The sequence below is a fragment of the Lissotriton helveticus genome, chromosome 6, assembly GCF_964261635.1.
Source record: "Lissotriton helveticus chromosome 6, aLisHel1.1, whole genome shotgun sequence".
Classification (NCBI taxonomy): Eukaryota; Metazoa; Chordata; class Amphibia; order Caudata; family Salamandridae; genus Lissotriton; species Lissotriton helveticus.
Window position 1 is genome coordinate 322,551,952 of NC_136067.1, and position 25,146 is coordinate 322,577,097.

The 25,146-nt window shown below is 41.9% G+C and overlaps 1 protein-coding gene across 8 annotated transcripts in view; it reads left to right on the forward strand.

Annotated features, from left to right (window-relative positions):
• Positions 1-25,146, forward strand: part of CYRIA (CYFIP related Rac1 interactor A) — a 339,563-nt gene that overhangs the window by 250,065 nt on the left and 64,352 nt on the right. For all 8 annotated transcript variants that reach the window (XM_078647768.1, XM_078647767.1, XM_078647763.1 and 5 more), the window contains 4 exons: positions 3,162-3,298; positions 3,395-3,472; positions 11,368-11,484; positions 11,580-11,659. In XM_078647768.1, the coding sequence (XP_078503894.1) occupies positions 3,162-3,298; positions 3,395-3,472; positions 11,368-11,484; positions 11,580-11,659 (412 nt within the window). The remainder of the gene's footprint in view (positions 1-3,161; positions 3,299-3,394; positions 3,473-11,367; positions 11,485-11,579; positions 11,660-25,146) is intronic.

Sequence of the window (25,146 nt, forward strand, 5' to 3'; positions counted from 1 at the left end):
GTATAAGCTCCCCAACAGGACCGGTCTACAACCTAATTGTCCTTCAGTTAAAGCGTAACTGCCCTCTGGGTCTATCTTTGCTGTCTTATAACGGAAAGGGACTCCGGGCCGAACCCTGAGTACGTAGTGAAGTAATATTGACCCTCCCAGCACTTTTGCAACCAGGTATCTACCCCCCCCTCGCACCCCTTGCATTCAGTGCGAGTCTCCTGCAACAGCGCAATCTGAGTGTCTCTCCTTCTAATATATTGTTGCACTGCATGTCTTATCTGCGCCGCGCAAATACCACGAATGTTCCACATTAATATGCTAACTCTTGCAATTTTGTTGTTGCTACCATGGGGTGGACACAAAAGAGAACAGTGAATTGCGTAGCCGTCCCCACATGCCCACCCTCAGAGGGTACATATTGCGTAGAATAAGATAATAGCACACTACATGGCTCAATAAACTGTACAACTAGAACCCTCAATTCCCTTTCCAAGGACAGTCCCAGATCTCATCATTGCCCAAACATTGAATACACTTTCCCATAGTTGATGAGGTGCTCCTAACTGAGTGCAAGTGAACACTGTGAATGCCGCAGTGCAGGGCGAGGGAGTAGCCAGACTGTCAGATGTCCTCACCACATCTTGGCAGACTGCACGTCTCGCTTGTGACATGTTTATTTGGGGGGGTGGGCGGCTCATTTCTTCTCAGAAAGTGTCCGAATACAAATTTGTTCTTAGGCCGTCTCTGCATCGCCTGCCCCAGGCTCCCGCCATATGCCATGCACTCCAGATACAATTCAAACCTGCGCTCCCCGTGACATTTCACATTAAAGCATCCGCTGTCTGTAACAACACATCTGGGAGTATCATCAATGATGTGCTGTTTGTGTAATGGCTGGACTCATTGTCTGATGCGCCTTCATTCTGAGTCTATGGCTGCAGAGACCTTTGATCCACCCACAACGTGATCACAGTTGACAGTGCTTGGATCTGTTCGTCTTTCACCTGTTCCGGGGTTGGAGCTCCCTGGACCGTGGTGCTTCAGGCATTTAGAGTTTTGCTCTTGTTACAGTGTTAGCCTGGGCTGTGTGTGGCCGACGCGTCGGCATTAGTGGAGGGGAGGATTCATAACTGCGTTCCACTGCAATTACAAGACGGATAGTTAAATGTATCCAAACATGCGATGCAAAAGCTACACAACTTTTACCTGTTCCCCCAAAAGCTCACTCCACTAGAATGATTGGAGCTTCTATGGCTTTCTTAGGGAACATTCCTATTGCTGGTATTTGTAAAGCAGCAACATGGTCTACCTCAAACACTTTTCACAAAACATTATTGTATGGGTTTGTGTGCACGCCAACAAGCCAATGTTAGTCAAGCAGTACTTGAAAACTTTTTTTCAAACAACTGCAACCCCCACAAGTTATCCACTGCTTAGGAGAGGGACTGCTTTACAGTCTATGCAAAGCATGTGTATCTACAGCACACATGCCTCGAACGGATTATGTTACTTACCCTTTAAGCATCTGTTCTTGGCATGTAGTGCTGTAGAGTCACATGCACCAACCCTCCTCCCCCAAAAATCTTGTGTAGGGTTGCAGTTCATACACTTTATTTCATAATAACTCATGAGCATCTCATTGCTTACATACACAGCATTCTTACATTCTCACGCCCATGGCAAAACAATCTGAAGACTGCGTTGATGACCATGTGCAGTAATACCAAGAGGAGTTGTCACTCAGCCTCATTACTCCAAGAAAACGTCTTGGAACAAAGAACAACTTGTAATTATCCAAGCCCAACACTAGATGGCAGACTTATGCAAAGCATGTAAATCTACAGAACTACATGCCAAGAACAGATGCTTACAGGGTAAGTAACATTCTCCTTCTTGTTCATGGTATTTCATATTTGAGCTACAATGTAACATTGTTTTCATTCACAGCTTAGTGTTTAAGGGATTTTATTGGGGATTCTTTAGTTTTCCTGACTGCAATGTATTTAAGTACGTATGTAAAAAAAAGGGGGGGGGGGTGTAGTGTGTTTGTATTAAGCATGCGTCCATGCACAAGGTTAGGGCATCGAGTACATGCTCATCCACAAGTTTATTGTATATGCTCAAAGAGGATTGTTGGTTCTGGAGTCAAATGGTATCTCTGCTTGCTGTAACTCGCAGATGCCGGACGCTCCTGGTTATGGGTGTCTTATTTTGGATTAAACTGAAGTGCAATCACATCTGGTCTTGGAGTCCCTTATAGCAAAGGCTTAACTAAGTTAAAATCATCTTGTACCAGGTTTTGTTGGGTGGGTAACCAACTCCAAAACCATTGACCACTAGTCATCTGAGATTCCATATTACAAGGGAGATTCCATATTACAAGGAACCTACCTACAGTTTTTAGCACAGTCTAATAACCCATCCATAATGGCCTTTTGCCTTTAAAATATGCTTTTGAAACTGAATAGATCAGATATCCTAACTTTGTCATAACATTTTACAATCCACAAATCAGGCCTATATTTATGATCCTTGGCTTGTCACCATCCTGCTGTATTCAGCATAAGGTTTCCCAGAAGCCCAAAAGTGCAATGCAAGAACTGTTCTTTAATGGAATGACACAATGTTTGCTAAATCAAATGGTGTACTGAAGGGAATCAACATTTGATTGTGGCCAAAGCCCTTCTCTCAGTAATGCTTCTGATAGATCTTTTTCTGTTAATCATGTTACGTCTGACGACGAATATCCCATCAAGCCAGACTAAAAAAGGGTAATCTGCAAGTGCTCGTTTTGTCTGCAGATTATCTATACTGTGGATAAACTGCTGGAGTAAGTGTGGAGGAGGAAGAGTATACATAAACATACAGGCCTAAGCTTCCAAAACTTATTTTGAATTTTGTTAACATTCACAAAGGAGTAAATATGGACAAATTTGTGGGCATAGCACTTCCTTTGTTTGTGAATTCAGCCCCTCCTTGTAAGGCGGATATGGTTATGTTGTTTTTTTAGTTAAATCTGGGATCTGATTACAGGGATGTGTTTGAAGCCAAATCTCACATTGCAATTTAGGTAACTTTTTAATTGAACCGATAACATATTCATCTTAAACATTTTTATTTAATCAAGCCAAGAAATCAATTTTAATATTTGTTTTACTTTCTTTTTGTAGAGAAAGCGCTGCAGAGTTTACTGGAATCTTTGACTTGCCCTCCTTATACTCCAACTCAGCACCTAGAGCGCGAACAAGCGCTAGCCAAGGAATTTGCAGAAATTCTACATTTCACCCTCCGATTCGATGAACTGAAGGTTTGTGAGATAATTAAAATGGCAATCAATAACATCACAAGACAAAATGGTGTTTGATACCTTAAGAATTGCGATTATTTTCTTGTACCCCTTTAGATGAGGAACCCAGCGATTCAAAATGACTTTAGTTACTACAGGCGGACAATAAGTCGTAACAGGATAAACAACATGCATGTGAGTACATGGAGCTGTTCAAAAGCAAAACAAAGTAAAATATTAATAAATGGAACGTCTATGAAAAATATTTGTGACTGGCACAGACTTGTGAAAATAAGAAAATACAAAAAATGTTGGGTTTCTATACAGATAGCACAATTGCCCTGTGTGATGAATAAAGTATGAATAATTGCTCTGACGGCTAAACTGTGTTGGACTAAGATTTATAAATGAATGGGAAACGTGAAACAAAACTAACTTAGTATTTAGTGATTTCAAAGTATATTGCAGGTAAACTCGGAAGTGAACAAGAGCCAAACATGAGCCAAAAGTTTGCACCTCAAACCAAATGTTAGACCTTGTAATGTCATTGAAATCCTAGTTTAAATGTTAGTGAGTGTATTAGCTAGATTGCTCTTTATGGTTCTTTTTTGTGTGCTTTAATTTCAGATTGTGTGCTTAATTTACAAGTATACTATAAGTGTGTGTCGCTATAGCTACATATTGAAGGCATAATATAGGATGCAAGAAATTTGGTAGGTGTTGAAGATATGGGGTTCTCCTCCAAAGGAATTTTGGATAATCTACTGCCAATCTAGACTCTTGGAGGGTCGCCACGTTGAAGCGGTATTGAGAAGTTTGTGTGTCTAGGTGACCTGGAGAGCTGTGCTGGTGAGCGCTTAGTCTCCTGTGAGGGTCACCCAAGCTGGAAAGATCAAATGGGTGAGACCAGAGGAAGCACTATCTGCTGGTCCTCCAGGTTTATGGTTAGGTACAAGGCTAATAACCTTGTCCCAGTAAAACAAAAAAAATTAAATTGTTGCAGAAACAGTAGCAAAATCCTCTAAATCTTGTAAACTTGCTCAAGACAAAGTAACGTGGATTTCCTTCGTTGCTGCCCTACTTGCCAGCCGACCTATTGGGCAGTAGATAGAATGCAGGTTTCAAATCATGGACTTTGTGTGGCTTTCTCTTTGTGGTCAACTGTCAGGTATTCCTGTTGTGGGGAGATTGCTGATTTACGCTTGGTATTAGCGGTTTAATGTAGCGGTATAATATAACATGCTTGTTACGAGAGAACACGCCTGCCTCAATTAGCTGTGGACCAGATTGCTGCAATGCCTGTTGGTCCCCGAGGTTTAGAAACCCTGTGTCAAAGGGTACTAGTAGAAATTTGACCATTCAGTGCAGACCTTCTGGACAAAGAATATCAGTGTCTTTGTGTCAGTTTGCTTTATTTGAATTCCGAATCCTTCCGGCAAATACTAAAAAGGAATTTCTTGGCGTTGGGGCTGATGAGGTGAGGCTCTAAATAAACTTCAGTTTACTACTTATATTGTGAGGCGAAGCCATGGAAAAGAAACAGTGGAAAAATAAAAGCTCCAATGGGATCCAGAAAATCCATGTTGAATATGCAGCAATGATGTTCTTATCCAAAACAACAGTGCGGCCAGCTGTCTTAGCCATAATGCATACAATGTTTTGTCTAGCAGAATAGCCCTATTGATAGCAGCAGCACAGAATAGCAAAAATTGAAAAGGCGAATTCAGTATTCTACTTGCAGGAACTCCTGTCAGATCTAAGTGAATTGCCCTCACTATGTCCCAACTACCGCACTCTTGTCAGAGGGTGATGTGCTACTTTGGACATTCAAGTAATGGTGTATACAATGTGACCCATCTCTAATTCTTCCCCTTTGGCGTGCCAACAAGTCACACCTTATTCACCTACGGCCAGATGTATCAAGATACCCTTTTGCGATTCTCAAATAGCGATTTTTAAGGAATCGCTATTTGAGAATTGCAAAATGGTATGTATGTAGAAATTCGCTATTTTTTAGCGATTTCTTAAAATTCCTTAATTGCGATTAGCAAATTGCTAATCTCAATTAAGGAATAATTTCCCATTGATTTCTATGGGCCCGGAGGCCCATAGGAATGATTGTGAAATTATTCTCAATTTGCGATTCACAATTTGCTAATCGCAAATTGAGAATAATTTCAAGGGTGCAAGGGTGTCTGTTGGACACCCTGCTGCACCCCCGGAAATTGAAATGTGTGCACATATGGCGTACATACATGCCCTAAGGGCATGTATGTGCGCCACATGCCACCTTCACAAATACAAAAAAAGTGCATTTGTGAAAGAATTCGCATATTGCCACCAACTTCAAGTTGGTGGTAATTTGCGATTTCTTAAGGAGGATTCGCAAAAAAAAATGCTTGATGCATAGCATTTAAGGAATCGCAAAATTGCGATTCCTTAAATGCTTGAGCAAAATATGGAATCACAATTATTGCGATTCCTTATTTTGCGATTGTGCACATACATACCAAAACACAGTATGCGATTCGCAAATGCTGGAATTCTGCGAATTCCGGTGTTTGCGAATCGCAAACGGCTTCATACATCTGGCCCCTAAGGAGTTAAGTCAGTACCAAACGTTTTTACCTTTTCCGTAACGAGAACAAGACATCGAGCCCAATGAAAATGTGCATTAATAGTTCATTAAGTAAAATGAATAATTTAGCAGTATAAATCTGCAACAAGGAACAGTTTTGTGACCCTAATGGGCCACAATGGTACACTGCAAGAGTGGTCTGAATATTAAGGGCCACAGGCTCAAGGAACCAGCAGGATCACGTTTCCGAGTGATAGCAAGCTTATTGTACTGGTGGGATCAGGAGAAACTTTATAAAGGGATACTGTTTCACCTATCAATGTTAAGGCTAACTATAAAACTTTTAGCAATTTGGTCACCGTGATTGTGATCCCTCAATGTACCGTGCAAGTGGTGCTGTGAAGAACTGCACAACAATTCACATTTAGACTGACATTTTTGGGGTGATGTACAGAATCTGAATCCGGGAGAGTTGTATTACTAGTGTATCACTAAAATAAAATGAAAAGTGGCCATGTCTGGGTTTATGGGTCATTTGGAAGCACGTTTGTCTACTATTAGAACTTCTTGGAAAGTGAAAAAATGTGAAAGATGAAAAAGGATTCTTTCAGAGCCTGATGAACGGGTGTTGTGTAAAAATTCTAGAATATTTTCCAAAAGATTGGTTCACCTATATTTTGTCTGTTAAAGAAGAATCAAAATATAAAGATGCTCCATCCATTTTATTTGAAGGCCTAGTTTAGCATGTTCTTTTGATAGATTGACAGAGGGCTTTTTTGTATATTTTTCACTTTGCTGCACTCTCATGCTAATGAGTGTTTTTCCTTTGAGAATTCATTTTGCAGAAATTCTCTTGTGACGTTTACATCATTCATTTAAGTTATTTTATAAACGGTATGCATGTTGAATTTAAGTCTGTGCATAGGTGACATAATTATTAATATGGGGATATTCATGGTAACTTTTACGTGTGATCACAAGGTTAACGCGTTGCTTCTTTCAACAGTAGAGTATCCATTATAAGTATGACAGATCCCACATTTAGAGCCAAGTTATTTTTTAGGTTCACTTCAATCAGTCATCGTTGTTGCTGGTTATTTAATTGACCAAAGTAAGAGCAGCATGTCTCCTGAATGCTCTGGCATGGGTATGTTACTGGATATATAGCATCGTTTTGGTGAATTAGCACAACTCAGGAGTCTGTTAGACCAATCAGGCTCAAACGTGTCCTACTGGACAAACAAGGGCAAATCAATTGCAAGAGTAAGAACAGAGAAGGAAGGGGGGGAGGAGGAAGAGAAAAAAATAATTGAAAAAATACAATAAACACGGAGGGTTCTAGTTCTAGAAATTGAGTTTTATCTGGTTTTGACCAGCACTTAAAAGATTGTAAAGGGTACAATTTAGACACAGTTGATATCAGCAACACTAGTTATGACAAAGATGTACATCTAAAATAAAGCATACAGTGCATAACTCGAACATCAGCTCCAAAAATTCACTAAGCAAATATTATCTTCAGACTTAACAATTATTGCTTAAAAAAGTGATTTTTTTCATGGAGTTGACGAGACTGTTGACGTTTCGGTCTCTCGTTTCAATCCATGAGACCATCTTGAGGACAATTGGTTTTATGCAGGATATAGAAACCTAAACAAATATAACAATATGTTTAACACATCACATATCATTATTATAAAATTTATTAAAACACTTAGTTAACACTAGACCAGACCAAGACAAAAGTGGGACAGAGAAACAGGGGGGAAAAAAAGGGAAGTAATGCTCTATTTAGGTACACAAATTGGTACATCGTTTTGGATGAATCCCTCACATTCCTTCAAGGTGACTTCGGATCTTCTAGATTTAATCAAGTTGAATGGGGAACAACAAATAGAATTGTGTGTGACTTACGTCTGTTTAGAACACAGAACGCAATGATTCGATCTTGAAACAATCGTCGTGTTATGGACAACCAGCAAAATAGTCACTGTCAACATAAATGAAAGGGAGACTACATTTATTACACTTTTCTACCATGTATTAGTTGTAGAAAGACATAAATAAATCAATGCCTACCTCATTGGATTGCGTGGACATAAGTAGAAGAGAGAAACCCACATCTGGTCTTCCTCTGTTCTCTGAAGGTATTAAAAACACTTCTGTGTCTAAAGAGACATGTAAAAAAATCATGTCAAGAACTAAACGGGCGACTACAACTCACTGTGGCATACACTGTTAAAATATTGTATTCAGTGACACAAAGCACTCGACTATGATTGTTAGCCAAACTTGGGGCTGGTCTTGAAGATCAAACGCCACACTGAGCAAACAGGGCAAATGTATGGTTTATCAAAGTATATCTAGAAGTGCATGGTATGCTCAATACCAGCATGCATTTTATATTTAACTCCCAGATTGAGGGGGAGTTGTCAATAAATGTAGCAGAGCAGCAGATTTACTTGTAGCAGAGCAGCAGATTTACTTGTATACCCGGTACTAGAACGAACCATTCTGCCATGTCCACTAATGAACAGAGTTGTCAGCATTATGTACAGTTACTCAAAACTTAACCACACGGGCCGAAGCAGGCTACAGGTTAACTTTAACTACCGTTTTTGGCCCTTCAAGATGGCCGCGGCATTTTCGGCGTGCCCGTCTATGTTGTAATAGCACACAGGTGTTGCCCATTGAAACAGTTCCGGGTGAAGGCCCTTTATAAGCGGCAGAGCCAACACCAGTTGCTCCATGCCTTGCTGCGCCATGGTCGTATTAGTTACTGCACGTGTTGCTGTCCAGACAAATGTAAGTACTGCTTTAGACTGTTAATCTAGACGCTCCATGCTCCGTTCCCAATGTGCCCTGCTTGTTTCAAGTGTGGTTTCTTTGAATAGATAGTAGCATGATTGCTTCTCTACCCTTAAGGTTTGCCTAGTTGCAGCATGAGATCTTATTTCTAAGTCGCCCATCGAAGTCTTTTACTTGTAAATATAGGCGATGATTCCCAAGACAACTCTGATGTGATCGTAATTGCCGGTACCGGTCACCTTTGTTTTTTGCATACAGCTAGAGATAATTTTAAGTATGTTAAAATTTAACATGTATGAGTCATTCGGAATATGTGCTTAATTTTGAGCAACTGTACATAATGCTGACAACTCTGTTCGTTAGTGGACATGGCAGAATGGTTCGTTCCAGTACCGGGTATACAAGTAAATCTGCTGCTCTGCTACAAGTCAATCTGCTGCTCTGCTACATTTATTGACAACTCCCCCTCAATCTGGGAGTTAAATATATAATGCATGCTGGTATTGAGCATACCATGCACTTCTAGATATACTTTGATAAACCATACATTTGCCCTGTTTGCTCAGTGTGGCGTTTGATCTTCAAGACCAGCCCCAAGTTTGGCTAACAATCATAGTCGAGTGCTTTGTGTCACTGAATACAATATTTTAACAGTGTATGCCACAGTGAGTTGTAGTCGCCCGTTTAGTTCTTGACATGATTTTTTTACATGTCTCTTTAGACACAGAAGTATTTTTAATACCTTCAGAGAACAGAGGAAGACCAGATGTGGGTTTCTCTCTTCTACTTATGTCCACGCAATCCAATGAGGTAGGCATTGGTATTATGATGTCTTTCTACATCTAATACATGGTAGAAAAGTGTAATAAATGTAGTCTCCCTTTCATTTATGTTGACAGTGACTATTTTGCTGGTTGTCCATAACACGACGATTGTTTCAAGATCGAATCATTGCGTTCTGTGTTCTAAACAGAAGTAAGTCACACACAATTCTATTTGTTGTTCCCCATTCAACTTGATTAAATCTAGAAGATCTGAAGTCACCTTGAAGGAATGTGAGGGATTCATCCAAAACGATGTACCAATTTGTGTACCTAAATAGAGCATTACTTCCCTTTTTTTCCCCCCTGTTTCTCTGTCCCACTTTTGTCTTGGTCTGGTCTAGTGTTAACTAAGTGTTTTAATAAATTTTATAATAATGGTATGTGATGTGTTAAACATATTGTTATATTTGTTTAGGGTTCTATATCCTGCATAAAACCAATTGTCCTGAAGATGGTCTCATGGATTGAAACGAGAGAGACCGAAACTTCGACAGTCTCGTCAACTCCATGGAAAAAGTCACTTTTTTAAGCAATAATTGTTAAGTCTGAAGATAATATTTGCTTAGTGAATTTTTGGAGCTGATGTTTGAGTTATGCACTGTATGCTTTAATGTAGATGTACATCTTTGTCATAACTATCGTTGCTGATATCAACTGTGTCTAAATTGTACCCTTTACAATCTTTTAAGTGTTGGTCAAAACCAGATAAAACTCAATTTCTAGAACTAGAACCCTCCGTGTTTATTGTATTTTTTTCTATTATTTTTGTCTCTTCCTCCTCCCCCCTTCCTTCTCTGTTCTTACTCTTGCAATTGATTTGCCCTTGTTTGTCCAGTAGGACACGTTTGATCCTAATGGTCTAACAGACTCCTGAGTTGTGTTAATTCACCAAAACGATGCTATATATCCAGTGAAATCCCTTGTAGACATTTTCACTTTGATTCTATTTATTGCCCAAGCCTACAAGGGTATATTGGGTTCACCATTTTTCTGAAACATGGGTATGTTACAGCATTCTTGATCTGTTGCATTAGATCGCTAAAATTGTCAATATGAATATTACACTTCGACTAGCTATTTCTACAGATGTTATGTCAACACATAGCCTCAAGCACGTCACTTTTCCTTTGCCTCGCTGCTAGTTGTATATGATGTGCTGATTTGTACAAATGTGCATTTGTTGAACATATATTCCATATACCAGTTTACCTGTAGTATCTTTTATAGATTAGTATTACCTAATAATACAGACACATTCCACTCAACCTTTTTATGAGCTTAGGAGTGGCTTTCGAAGTGCTTTGCCAATCTCTATGGCTGGCTCTGCTTTGGATCTGATATAAAGAGCCCCTGTGAGTGTCATCATGATGTCTGACTACCACAGTCCATTTCTAAGTATTACAATAAGTGTTTTATGTCCAGCCAAAAGGTGGCAGAGTACATGTTGGAGCTGTGAGCAGAGCAGAGCAGATTAATAAGCAAGTAAATTGTTTAGGTCTACAAATTCTTCCTTTGTGATGAAATTATAGGCTAAAATCACTCGATCCAACGCTGAGAAGGGGCTCTATGGTGTAGACATAATCATGGTGCCCCCCCATTTATTTTACTCTGCAAGACGTTAAACGTGTTTGATGCTGTTACATGTTATTTTAAAAGGTGATAGCGGTTATATGTTGCTTTTATGAATAAACGTATATTCTTTGAATAATTATTGATTACTGCACATGTATGCATATCACACTGTTCAAAGAATAGAGTATGGAAAGTGCATTGTTGCAAAGTACAATAAAAAACTTTGTTTTTAAAAAAAAATGCTAAAGTAATCTATTCTGATTTTGAGTATTTAGTTTATTTTCATTTCTTTTGTCTTGGTCATACAGCTAGACATAGAAAATGAAGTAAATAACGAAATGGCCAATCGAATGTCCTTGTTCTATGCAGAAGCTACGCCAATGCTTAAGACACTTTCTAATGCCACAACAAGCTTTGTGTCTGAAGTGAGTATTCGCAAGAAGGATAAACCGACAAATGCTGCCCATTTTCACACCAGCTGTATTTAGTAATGCCCATCCATGCCTCTTGTGTGTTTCAGAACAAAACTTTACCTATTGAGAATACAACTGATTGTCTTAGCACCATGGCCAGCGTCTGTAAAGTCATGTTGGAGACGCCGTAAGTAAACATTCCTTAAGCAGTTGGTTATAGTTGCTTTTTAATAAAAACAGAAATAAGTTTAGTTCATAACTTTAAGATTTTATTTAAAATGTTTGTATATTCTTTCACGGAGTGAGTTGTTTAGCTTTATATGATTTCTTAATAAAGTGCCATGTATTTTTTCAGCAATATTTTGTAATAAATAAAATTGTTACTAAAAAATAAGTTGAACTGCCATTTTTATATCCACTTGTCCCGGGAAACTGCACTGTAAAGTACCCGTTCTCTCAAACTTAAACTCTCAACTTGATTAATCATTTTTTGGGGCAGAAATGAGAAGATACTGTGCACTTAAACAGAGTGGTAAAGAGACAAAATACTTGTGATTAGTGCAAGGTCCTTTGGTCATAAAATGAATTGATGCTTGTAAAATAGGAGCAATGCGAAAAAGGGATCTTGTTTAAAAAAATCGAACAATGCAGCCAAATGTTATGGGTATTCCAGTGTGAAATCCCCAGGATCCGCTCTCCAGAGCACTCCGATCTAGTCTCTTGCCTTCTGCTAGATGGGACATTTGATTGAGGGCTACATGGGGGCCTAGGGTATTGGCTTCAAGTCTCCTGTGAGATAATTAATTTCAAGTACTTTAAATGGTGCATACAATCGTGTGTGTCTTTTATGTTTTTTGAAGTTACTGCTGTAAACGTATTATTGTTTATAAGCGGCAAATGTATGTACATTCGATCCAAGTATTTGCAGGGATTCACAAGCTTGACAGTTTACTCAAATGCACCTGTAGCCAATAGAAGAATTTCACCCTTGTTCCGATTTTACTGCTGTGTTGGTAGGCTGAGTCTTGCAGAGCGCTATATACTTCTATAGTAAGGATATATGTGTTCCTAGAACAAGGGTTTTGCAAATGTACCTTTATTCAAAGTTAAACCCGCTGAGCGCAAACTGAGTAAAAGTAACGAAACTCTAAAACACCTATCACTGTAAAGGTCACAGTGGTAGCAAAATCACTGTACACAAAATCAAGACACCCGAAAGGTTTTACCTTGAATAATGTTCCCATATTTAATGGATTGGAGATGGTGTTAAACCTCAATTTCATGAGTCAATGTGTCCCTGCATTAAGAAACTTCCCATAATTCCAAAATCCAGAGAAATACAAGACATAAGAAATACATTCAATTTGAAATTGATTAGGCCTATCCAATAACTGAGTTCTAGATTAATGAAAGGTTAAAGGGGTTTATTTACAAAATTCAAAAATTTGTGGTACAGAGTTCATACCTCTAAGGCTCTCAGATGTAAGTAGGTAAAAATCAGGAACAAAACTTCCACGTCCAAATAGGCAGCAAAATCAATAGAAAAACAGAATTCAGGAAAGCTCCTGAAAATCTGACTCTCCCCCCAAAATCCAGGGATTTTTATACATTATTCTTCAATACTAAAGTAACGTTTCTGCAGATTAATCGTGGAGTGAACAAATGTCAAATTTCTTCAGTAAATCAGAGCACATGAAAGATAATCATCATACTGCTGTAACGCATAAGCACATCTATCCCATGTCATTAATAATATCTAGTCCCCTCTATGCTAATGTCATCTGGAGTTGCTAGAACAAAAATATTACATCAACAATAAAATGTTATGTGAATGAAACAATTTCATTTAATAACCAGTGGAAAGAAATATGTGTGGTCTGTTACAGCTGAACTGGGTAAGGTTCATCAAGAACAGACCAATAATATAATCATTGAAGAATAACTCCGCACATTTTACCGGTTTTTATTTTTTGTAAATAGATTTTATTCTTTTTATATACTCTGTAGCACGTCAATACAGTGAAGCCATGTAGGCCAATTCCTCAGACATTTCATTATACATTGATAAGAGCAGCCTGAATTCACGAGGTGCCGCTCTTTTGTTGTTTTAATTACTTTTAAAATTTCACTCGCTTGCACTAAAAGCATTACTTGTTGCACATTCAGCCTATTACCTGCAATCCTTGTTCTCTGGCCCGAAGCCCCGTTCCAACACGGCTTGTGCCGTTTGATTGGAGGGCTACACCGGGAGATACAGAAAGACCCTCACTTCCGGCGGATGCCGAAAGTTGCGCTCCAGTCTCTCGACGGCCCCAGACTACATAGGGCAGAGAGCAAGCGCAAGCGCAGCGGACGCGCGCAGCGGGCGCGCCGGCGTCACGCCAAAGGCAAGCCCGTCTGTGCCCGTCCGCGCCTGGACCCCACCCAGGGCCACAAACCCTGGTTCACCGGCCTCAGCCCCACCTTTCACCGACAGGCCCTTCTCAACTTGCGTCCTCTGATGAAATGCCCTGATCCCATTCACAACCTTCACAAGCCTCTTTATCATCTCAATTCCTGTACACACTGCGGATACAAATTGGAGGCCCCTCAACTAACGCAATCATACTCCCATTCTTCTCCAAAAACGAGTACCAAACTCATCAAAGCCACATTAATAAATGCCAGATCTTTAAGTAAACACAAAGAGGAAATCGCTGATTTTATCTGTACCCAAAAATTGGACATATTGTTTCTAACAGAAACCTGGACTAATCCTTCGTCCAAACCTGATCTCCTGATAGCCACACCTGAAGGCTATAATATCCTCAGGCAGTGTGAGACACTTGTGCCTGTGCCGGTCCCAGTCCCTGTGCGTGGAAGCAGGGAACGCCATCGGGCGGAGCCGTGAGGGAAACGGCAGTATTGTGGCAGAAAGGGAGCGCCGGGAGATTTCCTCCCGAAGACTACAACCCCCAGCAGCCTAAGGGGCGCCCGTGACGCAAGGCAAGCGCACGGAGGGGCTTGAAAAGCAGACGCGGCCGAGAACCCCGGGGGAGTGTGAGACACTTGTGCCTGTGCCGGTCCCAGTCCCTGTGCGTGGAAGCAGGGAACGCCATTGGGCGGAGCCGTGAGGGAAACGGCAGTATTGTGGCAGAAAGGGAGTGCCGGGAGATTCCCTCCCGAAGACTACAACCCCCAGCAGCCTAAGGGGCGCCCGTGACGCAAGGCAAGCGCACGGAGGCGCTTGAAAAGCAGACGTGCCCTCTCGCCCCGCGAGTCGCGCGCGGGAGGCGCCAGGGAGAAGCCCGGGACAAGGGCGGGGCCATCTGTGGCCGTCCGGGGCAGGCAGAGGCAGGGCAGGGCCACGACCCCTGGCAGTTTGACCTCTGGACTCAATCATCTTGTAGTGAGTGCCTAACATCTTGTTTATTCAATCTTTATATTGATTCTATCTATCGAGTAAATGGCAAACCTGCGCTCTGCTAAAACTCCAGCCCTAGTCGGGACATTGGACAATTACATGGTTAAGATGGTCACAAAGATAAATTCTGATCGTCGTCTGTCGCTCAGCCGGATTAGCCCCCCCGCCTCGCCTACAGTCAACCTTCTTGTCTTAGATAACACTGAGAATGTGAATGAGGGAGCTCTATTTGTTCCTCCCCTTGTAGTGTCCGATTTTGACACTGCTTCTACTTCGGCGGATATTCCTGATAGCAATGATGTACTGTCATCTTCTCCCATTGCTGTTCCATCCTTGATCCGCCGCCCAGTTAGGGCTTGTAGAAGACTGATTAATAAGCGTGGGGGGCAACGTAAAACCAAGAAAATTGTAACCTCTCAGCCTGTTCGGGCGGAGGTAACGAATGATAATAGTATTGAGGGGGGTAACGAAGCTGTTAATAGTGACCATCTTCAGCTATTTGCAGATATGTTGACCACTAAATTGGAGTTAATGATTAAACCCCTAATGGTAAAAGTAGATATGGTGACAAAAGAGGTAGCCAGATTAAGCACACTCTTATCCCCTCCAGCTCAAGCAATCCCTAAAAAAAGCATAAATGTAAATCAGAGTGATACCTCTGAGGGCGCTGTAGCAAATGGGAAGGGGGTTGATTACAAATTAGATCAAGTCTCAAAGGAGGTTTCTAGACTTGGGTGCCTCTTGTCCACACATTTGTCACGGACTAAACCGCCCCAGATCATTGGGCCAGGTATAGCTGCTACAGCAGCGGCCTCTGGTTCAAATAGCAGCAAGGGGGTCAAAGGTACATCCACGGGGCCACCTGTTATCCCTGTAAGTTCTGCCCAACCTCTGTCAAAGCCTGATACCATAGCTCCTCCCCTACAGAAGAAAATAGTTGCCAATAAGACCGGCGATAATAACCTGAGGGGGTTAATGGGGAGGAAAAAACCCGTAGTCAATTTACCCCCTGATTGTGCACCATACACAGTGGTCTTAACAAATGTCCCGACAGTAGACCCAAACTCTTTTGAAGCACGGGAAGAGTTGACCAGTTCTCTAGGCAATAAAGTCATTGCTTGGCTAAATAAATACTGTGGGTTTCCCACCGCTTTCTGTAATGACATAGTGTCAGTGCGCAGGGTTGACTGGATTGGCACCTCAAGAAAATCATGCAGAGGCGACTGTGTCATTGTGAATTTAAGACACCCGCAGCACGTCGCAACTGTATTGTTAAGGGCGGCCTCCTTACCGGTCACCGAGGACAATATAAGTGTGCGCCCGTTGGGGTATTTTTATAACCATCTGAGCATGACTCCGACTCCTAATTCTTATGTTGGTCATCAGACTCCTACCTACCCCTCAAACAGGCAGGCCTTTTTTCCTGGGATGCCCCAAGAACACCAACCGCTTGTGAATATGGACTCATATTGCTATAATTTGTGTAGACTTTACCCACAATCACTTCCAATTTTGCCCTTGTCTAACCGGTTCGCCCCTCTATCATCTTTAAGTGAAAATGATTGACTGTCCACCAACGAGGGTTCCTCAAATGAACATTATCGAATAATGACTTGGAACATTGCCGGTATTAGGGCCAAGGTAGGGATTGATGAATGGATTAAACTGCTGAAGACCTTCGACATTCTTGCATTCCAGGAAACCTGGGACTTAATGAACAGTTTCTCTTTGGATGGTTACACACATTTTTCCGTACCTGCTACTAGAGGTGGGGCAGGCAGACCAAGGGGGGGTTTGTTAATTTTGTTTAAATCGTCTTTAAAAGGGGTGTTAACACAACACAATTCCGGTTCCCAAAACTGTTTGATTGTTGAACTTAACCCTTCCTCTTTTTCAAACATTTTGTTTATTAATTTCTATAATTCTAGTCCTAATGATGACACTAGGCAGAATTTGGATATCATTGAATCTTTCTTGTCAGTCTATAGAACCAAGGTAAAAGAGTTTGAAGTTATTCTCTTAGGTGATTTTAATATTCATCCCTGCAATCAGTCATGCATAGGTCCCTCAGAAGAGGGGCCTCCGCACTCATCATTAATACACTTTGAGCATTCTACTAGGGGGGAGACCCTTGAATCTTATTTGAATGCTTGGAATCTGTATGAATCTAGTTGTGGGGATTTTGATAGTAGAACTACCTTTTATAGGTAATGGCAACGGTACTGTAATTGACTATATATTTATGTCTTGTCAGATTTTAGAGAGGGTGGTTCACTATGGTACTACGGTCTCAGTATTTAGCGACCATAACCCTGTAGTAGCGGAGGTGTTGTCAACTGTCTTTTTGAATCAGTGCGGGTTAGGTGGGAATAGAAGTCAAGATGTGGTGTTAAAGGACCAGGGTCGCAGATTGAAGTGGTCTTCCGTTGTCCCCGAGGACGTTCTTCACGCCGTCCTTGATAGCACTGAAAATGATGTGTTAACATGTTTAGATACAAGGGCATCAAATCCCCAAGTAATGTCTGCCTTTGGTAATATCTGTAAAACCATTGACATCAGCCTGACAAATAAGAAAAAAAAGTCTAAGCTTAGGGAGAAAAAATGGTTTGATCATGCGTGTTCAAAAGCTCACACTGTTCTGCTTAAGGCCCTTAAAGCTGTCCCTAAGACCGCCCACTAATAACCACATTAAGATCTTTATATAAAAAAGCCTTAGAAAATAGGAAGAAGGAGATCAGGGAATCTGCCTGGTCACAACTGTCTGACCCTGAGATTGTTAAAAATAGTGCTGACTTTTGGTGGGTAGTCAATCAGCCCTTCTTTTCAGATAAGGATCAAGCTTCCCTTGAATTAAATATCCCGGATGGTGATTGGATCGATCATTTTGAGGCAATATATTCGAGTAATTTAGTTGATGATCTGTCAGACGGTCTCTCTTTTTCTCAGGAGGTGCAGGGTGTTGTTTTTGAGGCCTCTGAAGTGGAAAAGGCCATCGATCAGACCTTAAAAAATAAGGCCCACGGGCCGGATGGAGTCCCTGCTGACTTCTTTAAAACGGATACAAAGCTTTGGTCGAGGGTGTTGTGCGGTGTTTTTAATGCCATAACTAGACACAGTATTCCAGCATCCTGGAAGGAGTCTGTAATTATTCCCGTCTTTAAGAAGGGAAGTAGGGTAGACCCAGCATGTTATCGCCCGATATCTCTTATCGACTCATCAGTAAAAATTATGGGCAGGGTCATCCTACTTAGACTCCAGGCATGGCTTGATGATAGAGGGGTCTTATCTAACCTGCAGTACAGTTTCAGAACTAAACGGGGTACCATGGACCAGTGCCTTAATCTGCAGATGTTAGTGGATAAATACACCAGGGCAAAAGATGGGTCGTTATATTTAGGGTTCATGGACTTATCTTCGGCCTTTGACCTCGTGAACCGTACTAAATTGTGGCACATCCTTGCCGATTTGGGTCTTGATCGGGCACTTGTAAACCTTCTAGCCGATCTCCATTCAGACCTCCAGGCTTCCGTCAGGGTTGATTCGGGGGGGCGACGTACTAGTCGTTTTAAGTCCAAAAGAGGGGTGAGACAGGGGTGCATTTTGGCACCCCTGCTCTTCACAGTTTATATCAATGCCCTTGAATCCGAGTTAAAGACAGCAACACCGGACATACCGCGTATAGGGGAGAATTGTGTTCCTGTCCTCCTGTACGCGGATGATGCGGTGCTTTTGTCCCGCACAGGGCTGGGACTTCAGCGGTTACTAGATGCCTTTGGCTTTTTTATGACTTCATTAGATATTAAAATAAATGCCAAAAAGTCACAAAATATGATGGTGGGTAAAGGCTCACGCTGCAAGAAAGCTAAAACTTTCTATTGTAGTAAAGCAGAAATGCAAAGAGTATCGACATTCCCGTATTTAGGAGTCATGTTTGAAGATAAGGGGAGTTGGGGCCCCCAAATAAGAAACAGAAATAGTGCCCTAGTAAGAACATCTTCTGCCATTTTGAGTTTCAGCAGAAGGCTGGGGACCAGGCCAGTCCCAGCCCTTATGACTATCTACAACGCTAAGTGCGTGTCTGTTGCAACCTATGGCTGTTCATTATGGGGATATGGATCGATAGACTGTCTTCAGGCTTCTGAAAACAAATTTTTTAGATCAGTCTTGTCTGTACCTCAGTCTACACCATCTTATTCGGTTCATTCTGAACTGGGGGCCGATTTTATAGCAGACAAAATTTGAGTGGCCCCTTTAATTATGTGGCTTAAAATTTGGCTTCATAATGAACTATCTTTAAACCAGGCCATTTTGAAAGACTGTCTTTTACTTGACAACGCCCACAAAATCAAGTGGTTAACCTATGTTAACAAGCATTTACAATGCAATGGTTTCGCCTTTGGAAAAGTTAGAGCTATTGGCATTATAAATGACAAAATTTGTATTTATGTGTTGGTTTTGAAAACAGATAAATAAATGGCATTGCCATTTACATTGCCATGTTAGGGCTTGTTAGGGGTATAGTCGAGATTTATTTGAAGCAAATTGCTACCTGCACTGAGCCTGCTTCTAAACTCCCCCAATATTTTCATATAATAGGAGAAAGACATAAGACTATGAACTTTCCTTTTGGTTGGTGGCTGTAGGTGGTTATTGGACAGTATCTACAGTGGATACTGACGTGTGCAATTACTTTTTCGGGTTTTAAGACTATTTCATCCATTTGTAGAACAGTAACTCATTTTGTAAACTTCTCTCCCAAAAGTGGAAATATGGAGCAGTCGAGGCTTACTCCAAGAGGTGGCAAAGAGTATGGAACTCAATTACAGTATGGCAGAGTATTCACAAGAAATATGCTCAACCCGGAAGAGTTATAGCTTTTAAAATGACCTAATTTACAGGAGGATGAGTTGTGGATAAGCAGGGTAACCAGGGTTATTTGTAAATGGAATGCTGGAACTTTCAATCTCGGACAGAAATGTGCGATAATCACCAAAAACTGATCGATTCAAATGTAACTCTCTTCCCACCTTCATGGGAAAGAGCAGAAATTGTACAAACTGGCAAACGTCTAGTTAGTGCACGCTTTAATAGTACGCTGGGGAGGACAACATTTGGTGCAATTCTAAACACAGCTACAACCTAGAGCCACAGCTGCAGAGGACCTATTCAAAACTGGAAAGTAAACAGAACACATTTTGTCTCACTGGTGTGAAGCTTAAGGTGATGTCATATCCAATCTCTAGGAGCAAAGACTTGCCCCCAATGTATGCTTATCCACCTGCAAGGACACCTAAAGATCATGTGATGGACAGCCTCCAGAGCAAGGACCGTGATCAGACAGATCAAGTTCGACAAACGAACATGAGGTGGAGGAACAGATATTACCAATTAATTACGACAGAGTACATTTAGTTACTCCAAAGTATGGGTCCTAATCCCCATCCAATATTGATTATTACAAAAAAATCACATTCAATTCATCCCATGTCTCAACCGTAATGTATTTCTTATTTCGGAAACTGGTTGGGACTATTACTCTTTTCACACACATTCAACACACAATTTCTATATACAAAATACAATATACAAAATACACAAATTGATAATCCAACTCGTTTCCTAAACCCCAATTCTTTACACAACCAGTGGCCATATATCACAAATCTGTTGTGGTCCACTGTGAGGTAACCGTAATGTACAGATGAAGAAACTGTTCCACCTAAACACATTAGTTTTAGTTCTGTACACAACAATTAATTAGTCTATGCCACTGGGTTCCTCCTTTACAGTGGTCTACGCGTTTTGACCCCTTGATTTGGGTCTCATCAGGACGCGGATAAGGATAGCGTCTAGCTGCGGACTGTAAAAACTTCCGGAACAGCCGCTCCGGTCAACGACTCATGTCAGCATGGGACTCACTAGGGACCAACTCATTTCTTACGGCTCCTGTTTAGAGGTGTGGATCCAAGTCGGGTCTTGCTTTTGCCTTCTATCAGGCTGACACTTGCAGTCTCTTGGAATTGCAAATCTACGCTGCTCTGCATCAATCAAGAGCCCCGCCGTGTCAGATGGAGGAGCGCATCCTCAGTTGTTGGGTTCCAAGGCCAGGAAACAACTCATCCAATATACAGACCATACTGTCCAAACACTACATGGTGACTATTGCTGTATTGAAATCCTCTCAAAATGCATAGCGATGCACTACTAATAAATCATGCTACGTCATGCAGAAAGATGATACAGGCATGACAGCGGTACAAACTTAAATTCGAACTGATAGCTCTTTCCTTCCCTCCCCCATGAGCCAGTACCATATAGTATGAGCAAACCTCATTTCCGGTGTTATCCACATATCTCCTTTATGCTTGGAAAGGGTTGGGCAGGCACACTGAAACCTATCTGCATGCGGGGCTTTAAAATCGGTATATGTCAGGTCTACATAACAAGGGACTTTGCTCTCTAGGGGGTGTTTGCAAGGACCCTCTTTGCAATCTCTCAGGCACGTCTTGTTTAGGGCTGGCCAGGCCCTTTACCACATCTTCCTAGGCTCGGCCACCTCTGTGCCCAACCCCTCTTGGCCTCCCACAGCAATATTCGCCCCTTACAACCTGCCCACTTCAGCATTTCCCTTCTCCAGGCATGTAGGGAGGGACCCCCCCAGTGACTCCCAATTTCGCGCTGTCTCGCGTTTAGCAAGGACAAACGCCAGATCTTAAAATCAGCTTGTTACTTTAGTCTTACATGTGTGTGGAAACCATCCCAGTAAACAGTGGCCAGAGGTACGTGAAATCTCCCTCGCGATAGTACTCTCGACTGCATGGAGAATACCTTCCCAAAACTCATTGAGTCTCAGACAGGCCCAAAACATATGAAGCATGTGTGCCCTTCTCTCACCACAGCAAGGGACGGCTGCATCAGCTATCAAAAAATATCTGCCTATGTGCTCCGGGGTCAGGTAGGAGCTACGCAGGACATAATAGTTAATGAGTGTGAAGCGGGCATTTCTTTAAACTTTAGAAGCTCTAGCTGATATGTTGTCCCAGTCCTTTATTGTGATCGGGTGTCCAGCTCCGCCTCCCAATTAGGAACGTATCTTCTCCAATGGGCATTGCTGGTCTGCCTTTAGTGCTCAATACAGGCAAGAGACGGCTTTCACAGTGTCCACAGAGAGAGCCATGTAATAGCAGCTCTGCTGCGATGGGGGCTCAACAGTCCCCGTGTGCCAGTGCTTGTGCTTTGCTGTCATGAGTGCTCTATGTAGTAAGAAGTGCCCACGAGGTAGGTCAAACTCCTCACAAAATTACTCAAAGGGCAGTAATTATGTATTCCTGTAAGTATCACCCATCGTTGTAGCCCCAGCCTCAACCCAGACATCCAGATCCTTCCAATTACCCCCTTGAGGAAGCGCTGTAAGCATGTCTAGCGGTAATTCAGGGGAATAAGGAGTTCTAACTCTCATTTTCTGTAACCCTCGGCGTCAGCACCCAGCACCTAGCTTGTACTTTCAACTCACTTGAATGCAGCCAGCTCACCTTCAGTCCAGAGACGGAACCAAACTCCTTTAGCAGGGAGCGGGCTTCCCTCAGGTTTTCCTCCCCATCATTCAGGAAGAGTAGCAAATTGACAGCGTATAGCACAATTCGATGCTCAATACGAACTTTTGCTCAACCCCCTGTAACATTGTCCAGACCGGATGTACGTTGTTACAACGCATGCTTTTACCACGCATGCTTTTACAACGCAGGTTTTTCAACGCAAGTCGTTACAACGACTTGCGTTGGGGGGTGCTGGATAGTGAATAGTTTAATTTACTATTCCAACTCCAGTCCCCGTGGATAGTAGGGAAGGTGTTGGATAGTAAATTAAACTATTACCTATCCTAGAGCGCCCCCCAGCACAATTCGTTGTAATGACTGCGTTGAAAAACCTGTGTTGTAAAGGCACTGCGTGGTAAAAGTTGCGTCGTAAAGGATGTTTCCCGTCCAGACCTGGCTGCAGTCGCCTATAGCTCCGTAGCAATAGGGAAGAGCAGTGGGAGAGAGGGCATCCCTCACTGGTTCCCCGTTCCACTACCCATCTCCCAGAAATAGTCCTCCGCGTGCACACTCTAGCAGTAGGTCTAGCATAAAGTGACCGGGTCCACTCGATGAATCCACCGCCCGGTCCCATAACTTCATATAAGTAACCCCACTCCAGACTATCAAATGCTTTTACTATGTCCACCGTGAAGATTGCTGCATTCCCCTGATCAGTCTGTCCTGCCTCTATGATGGCTAGTAATTGCCGAATATTCCCCGCCGTGTCAGGCCCGGGATAAATCTTGCCTGCTGTATGTGTATCATTTTAGTCATGACGGGCAAAAGAAGGGTGGCCAAAATCTTACTCCGGATTCTGTAGTCTATATTAAGCATCGACAACGGGCGGTAGGCCAACCTGTCATGTGTGGGTTTACCTGGTTTGAAATTGGGACTATTGCGGCTTCTCTGCTAGTGTCCTGCAAAAGGCCGGCCTCCTTGGCCGCTGAATACAGGGCTACCAGCTGAGCCGTCGGCTTCACAGAGGAGGCCACATAGAACTCGATCGGAAGTCCGTCCATACCTAGGGTGTTGTTGCGCACCTTATTCTTAAGGGCAGGTACGATCTCCTGCGAAGTGATGTCTTCTCCGATGCCTTCCTCTTCTTCTAATTTCCCTTTTGTCGAGCCGCCAATCCACGTTTATCTGGGTTAGCCATCCACACCAATAGTGAACAGGATTTATCCCACTCTGCATGTAATTTGTCAGTGTACTGCTTGTAGTCAAAGCATCGTAATTGTTCTACCTGTGCCGCCACAGCTTCTCTGGCCGCCAAGAGGTTGGGCTGGAGCTCCGGGCGGCCCAGTCGCCGGGTTGCCACATCTCTGAGGAGTTCCCCAGCAGTTTCAACGTCTCCAAATAGTGAGTGTTGAGCCCCTTTCGATTCCGTTATTCAGTATTCACGCATCAAAGCCTTAAAGTAGTCCCATTCCACCTGGGGGAGGATGCCGTATCCGTGTTATCAGTAAAATACTGGGTTATCTAAGCCCTAATCATCTCACAGAAGAAGTGGTCTTCCAGCCACTTAGGGATGGAGGGCCTGGGTGGGGACCATCAGAGCTGTAATAGAATCAGCACATTTTAGCTTGACTTTGTTCTGCAGAACTTGTTGGTTGAAGATGTACAGGGGGGAAGTGACGGAAACAGCTTCCATCCTAGACAAGATGGTGATTTACACATAAATGTGTCATAACTAATTATTATACATTAGAAAAACACCCTTCTACATGTCATAGGAAATTTGTTTAAAAAAACAGTCATATTATATCAGGCAATAAATATAAATGTATATTTAAATGAATAATCCACATGCACAAAAATATAAACCTATAACAATCTCTAACATCACAAGGGGCCCCATTACTTCAGAGCAGGCAGGATGTGTACTCCAGAGACTAGATGAGTTGTTAAGACCTTTTATAAAGCTCCTACGGAATACGCTATATATATGTATGTATGTATGTATGTATGTATCATTAAGTACTACTTTTGGGTACTCAAATTTGGACTTCAAACCCCCCTATTTTTCTCTTTGGTGTTGTCCATGTTTTCTTTTGTAAGAACATACCTTCCTCAGAATTTTAACATTTATAAGTATGAGAGGGGTTACCATTGTTGGAGCCCAGTGCAAAAATAGATTTTAGTTTCTTGAATCTTCCAGGTTGCAAATGAAGTGGTCAAGTTAAATGTCTCCACCAATAGCAAACATGATGCTTTTACAAGTCTAAACATCTGAGATAATTCTACCATTTTAGTCTACATGGAGATTACATTAGATCCTTAAAACTCCAGGGCTGAAGAAACGCACATACTTTTTGTGTTTCATGTTCAGGTTTTCTTACTCTAGTGTTTGCAACATGTAGTTTCTTCTGTCCTGTTTATACAAATTAGCTCACTAATTCTTCCGGTAGTTGGCAGTAAATTGTGTGATTACTTACTGATCGCATTTATTTTAATGCCACTATGTCACCTCAACCTCATTTAAGATTAAATATATATCTTAGTGTTTTCATGTATTGCACCAGAAACATTTTACATCCGCCAACCCGTAACAGCACACACTCCCCAAAATGCCTGTAATAGCCAAGTAAATACCTGAACTACATTAGCTAGAACATGCTGGAGATTGAAACCCACATATTCCTATCATCGTACACTTTGAGGTATGTCCTCAAAGTTGTTAGACAACATTACGTT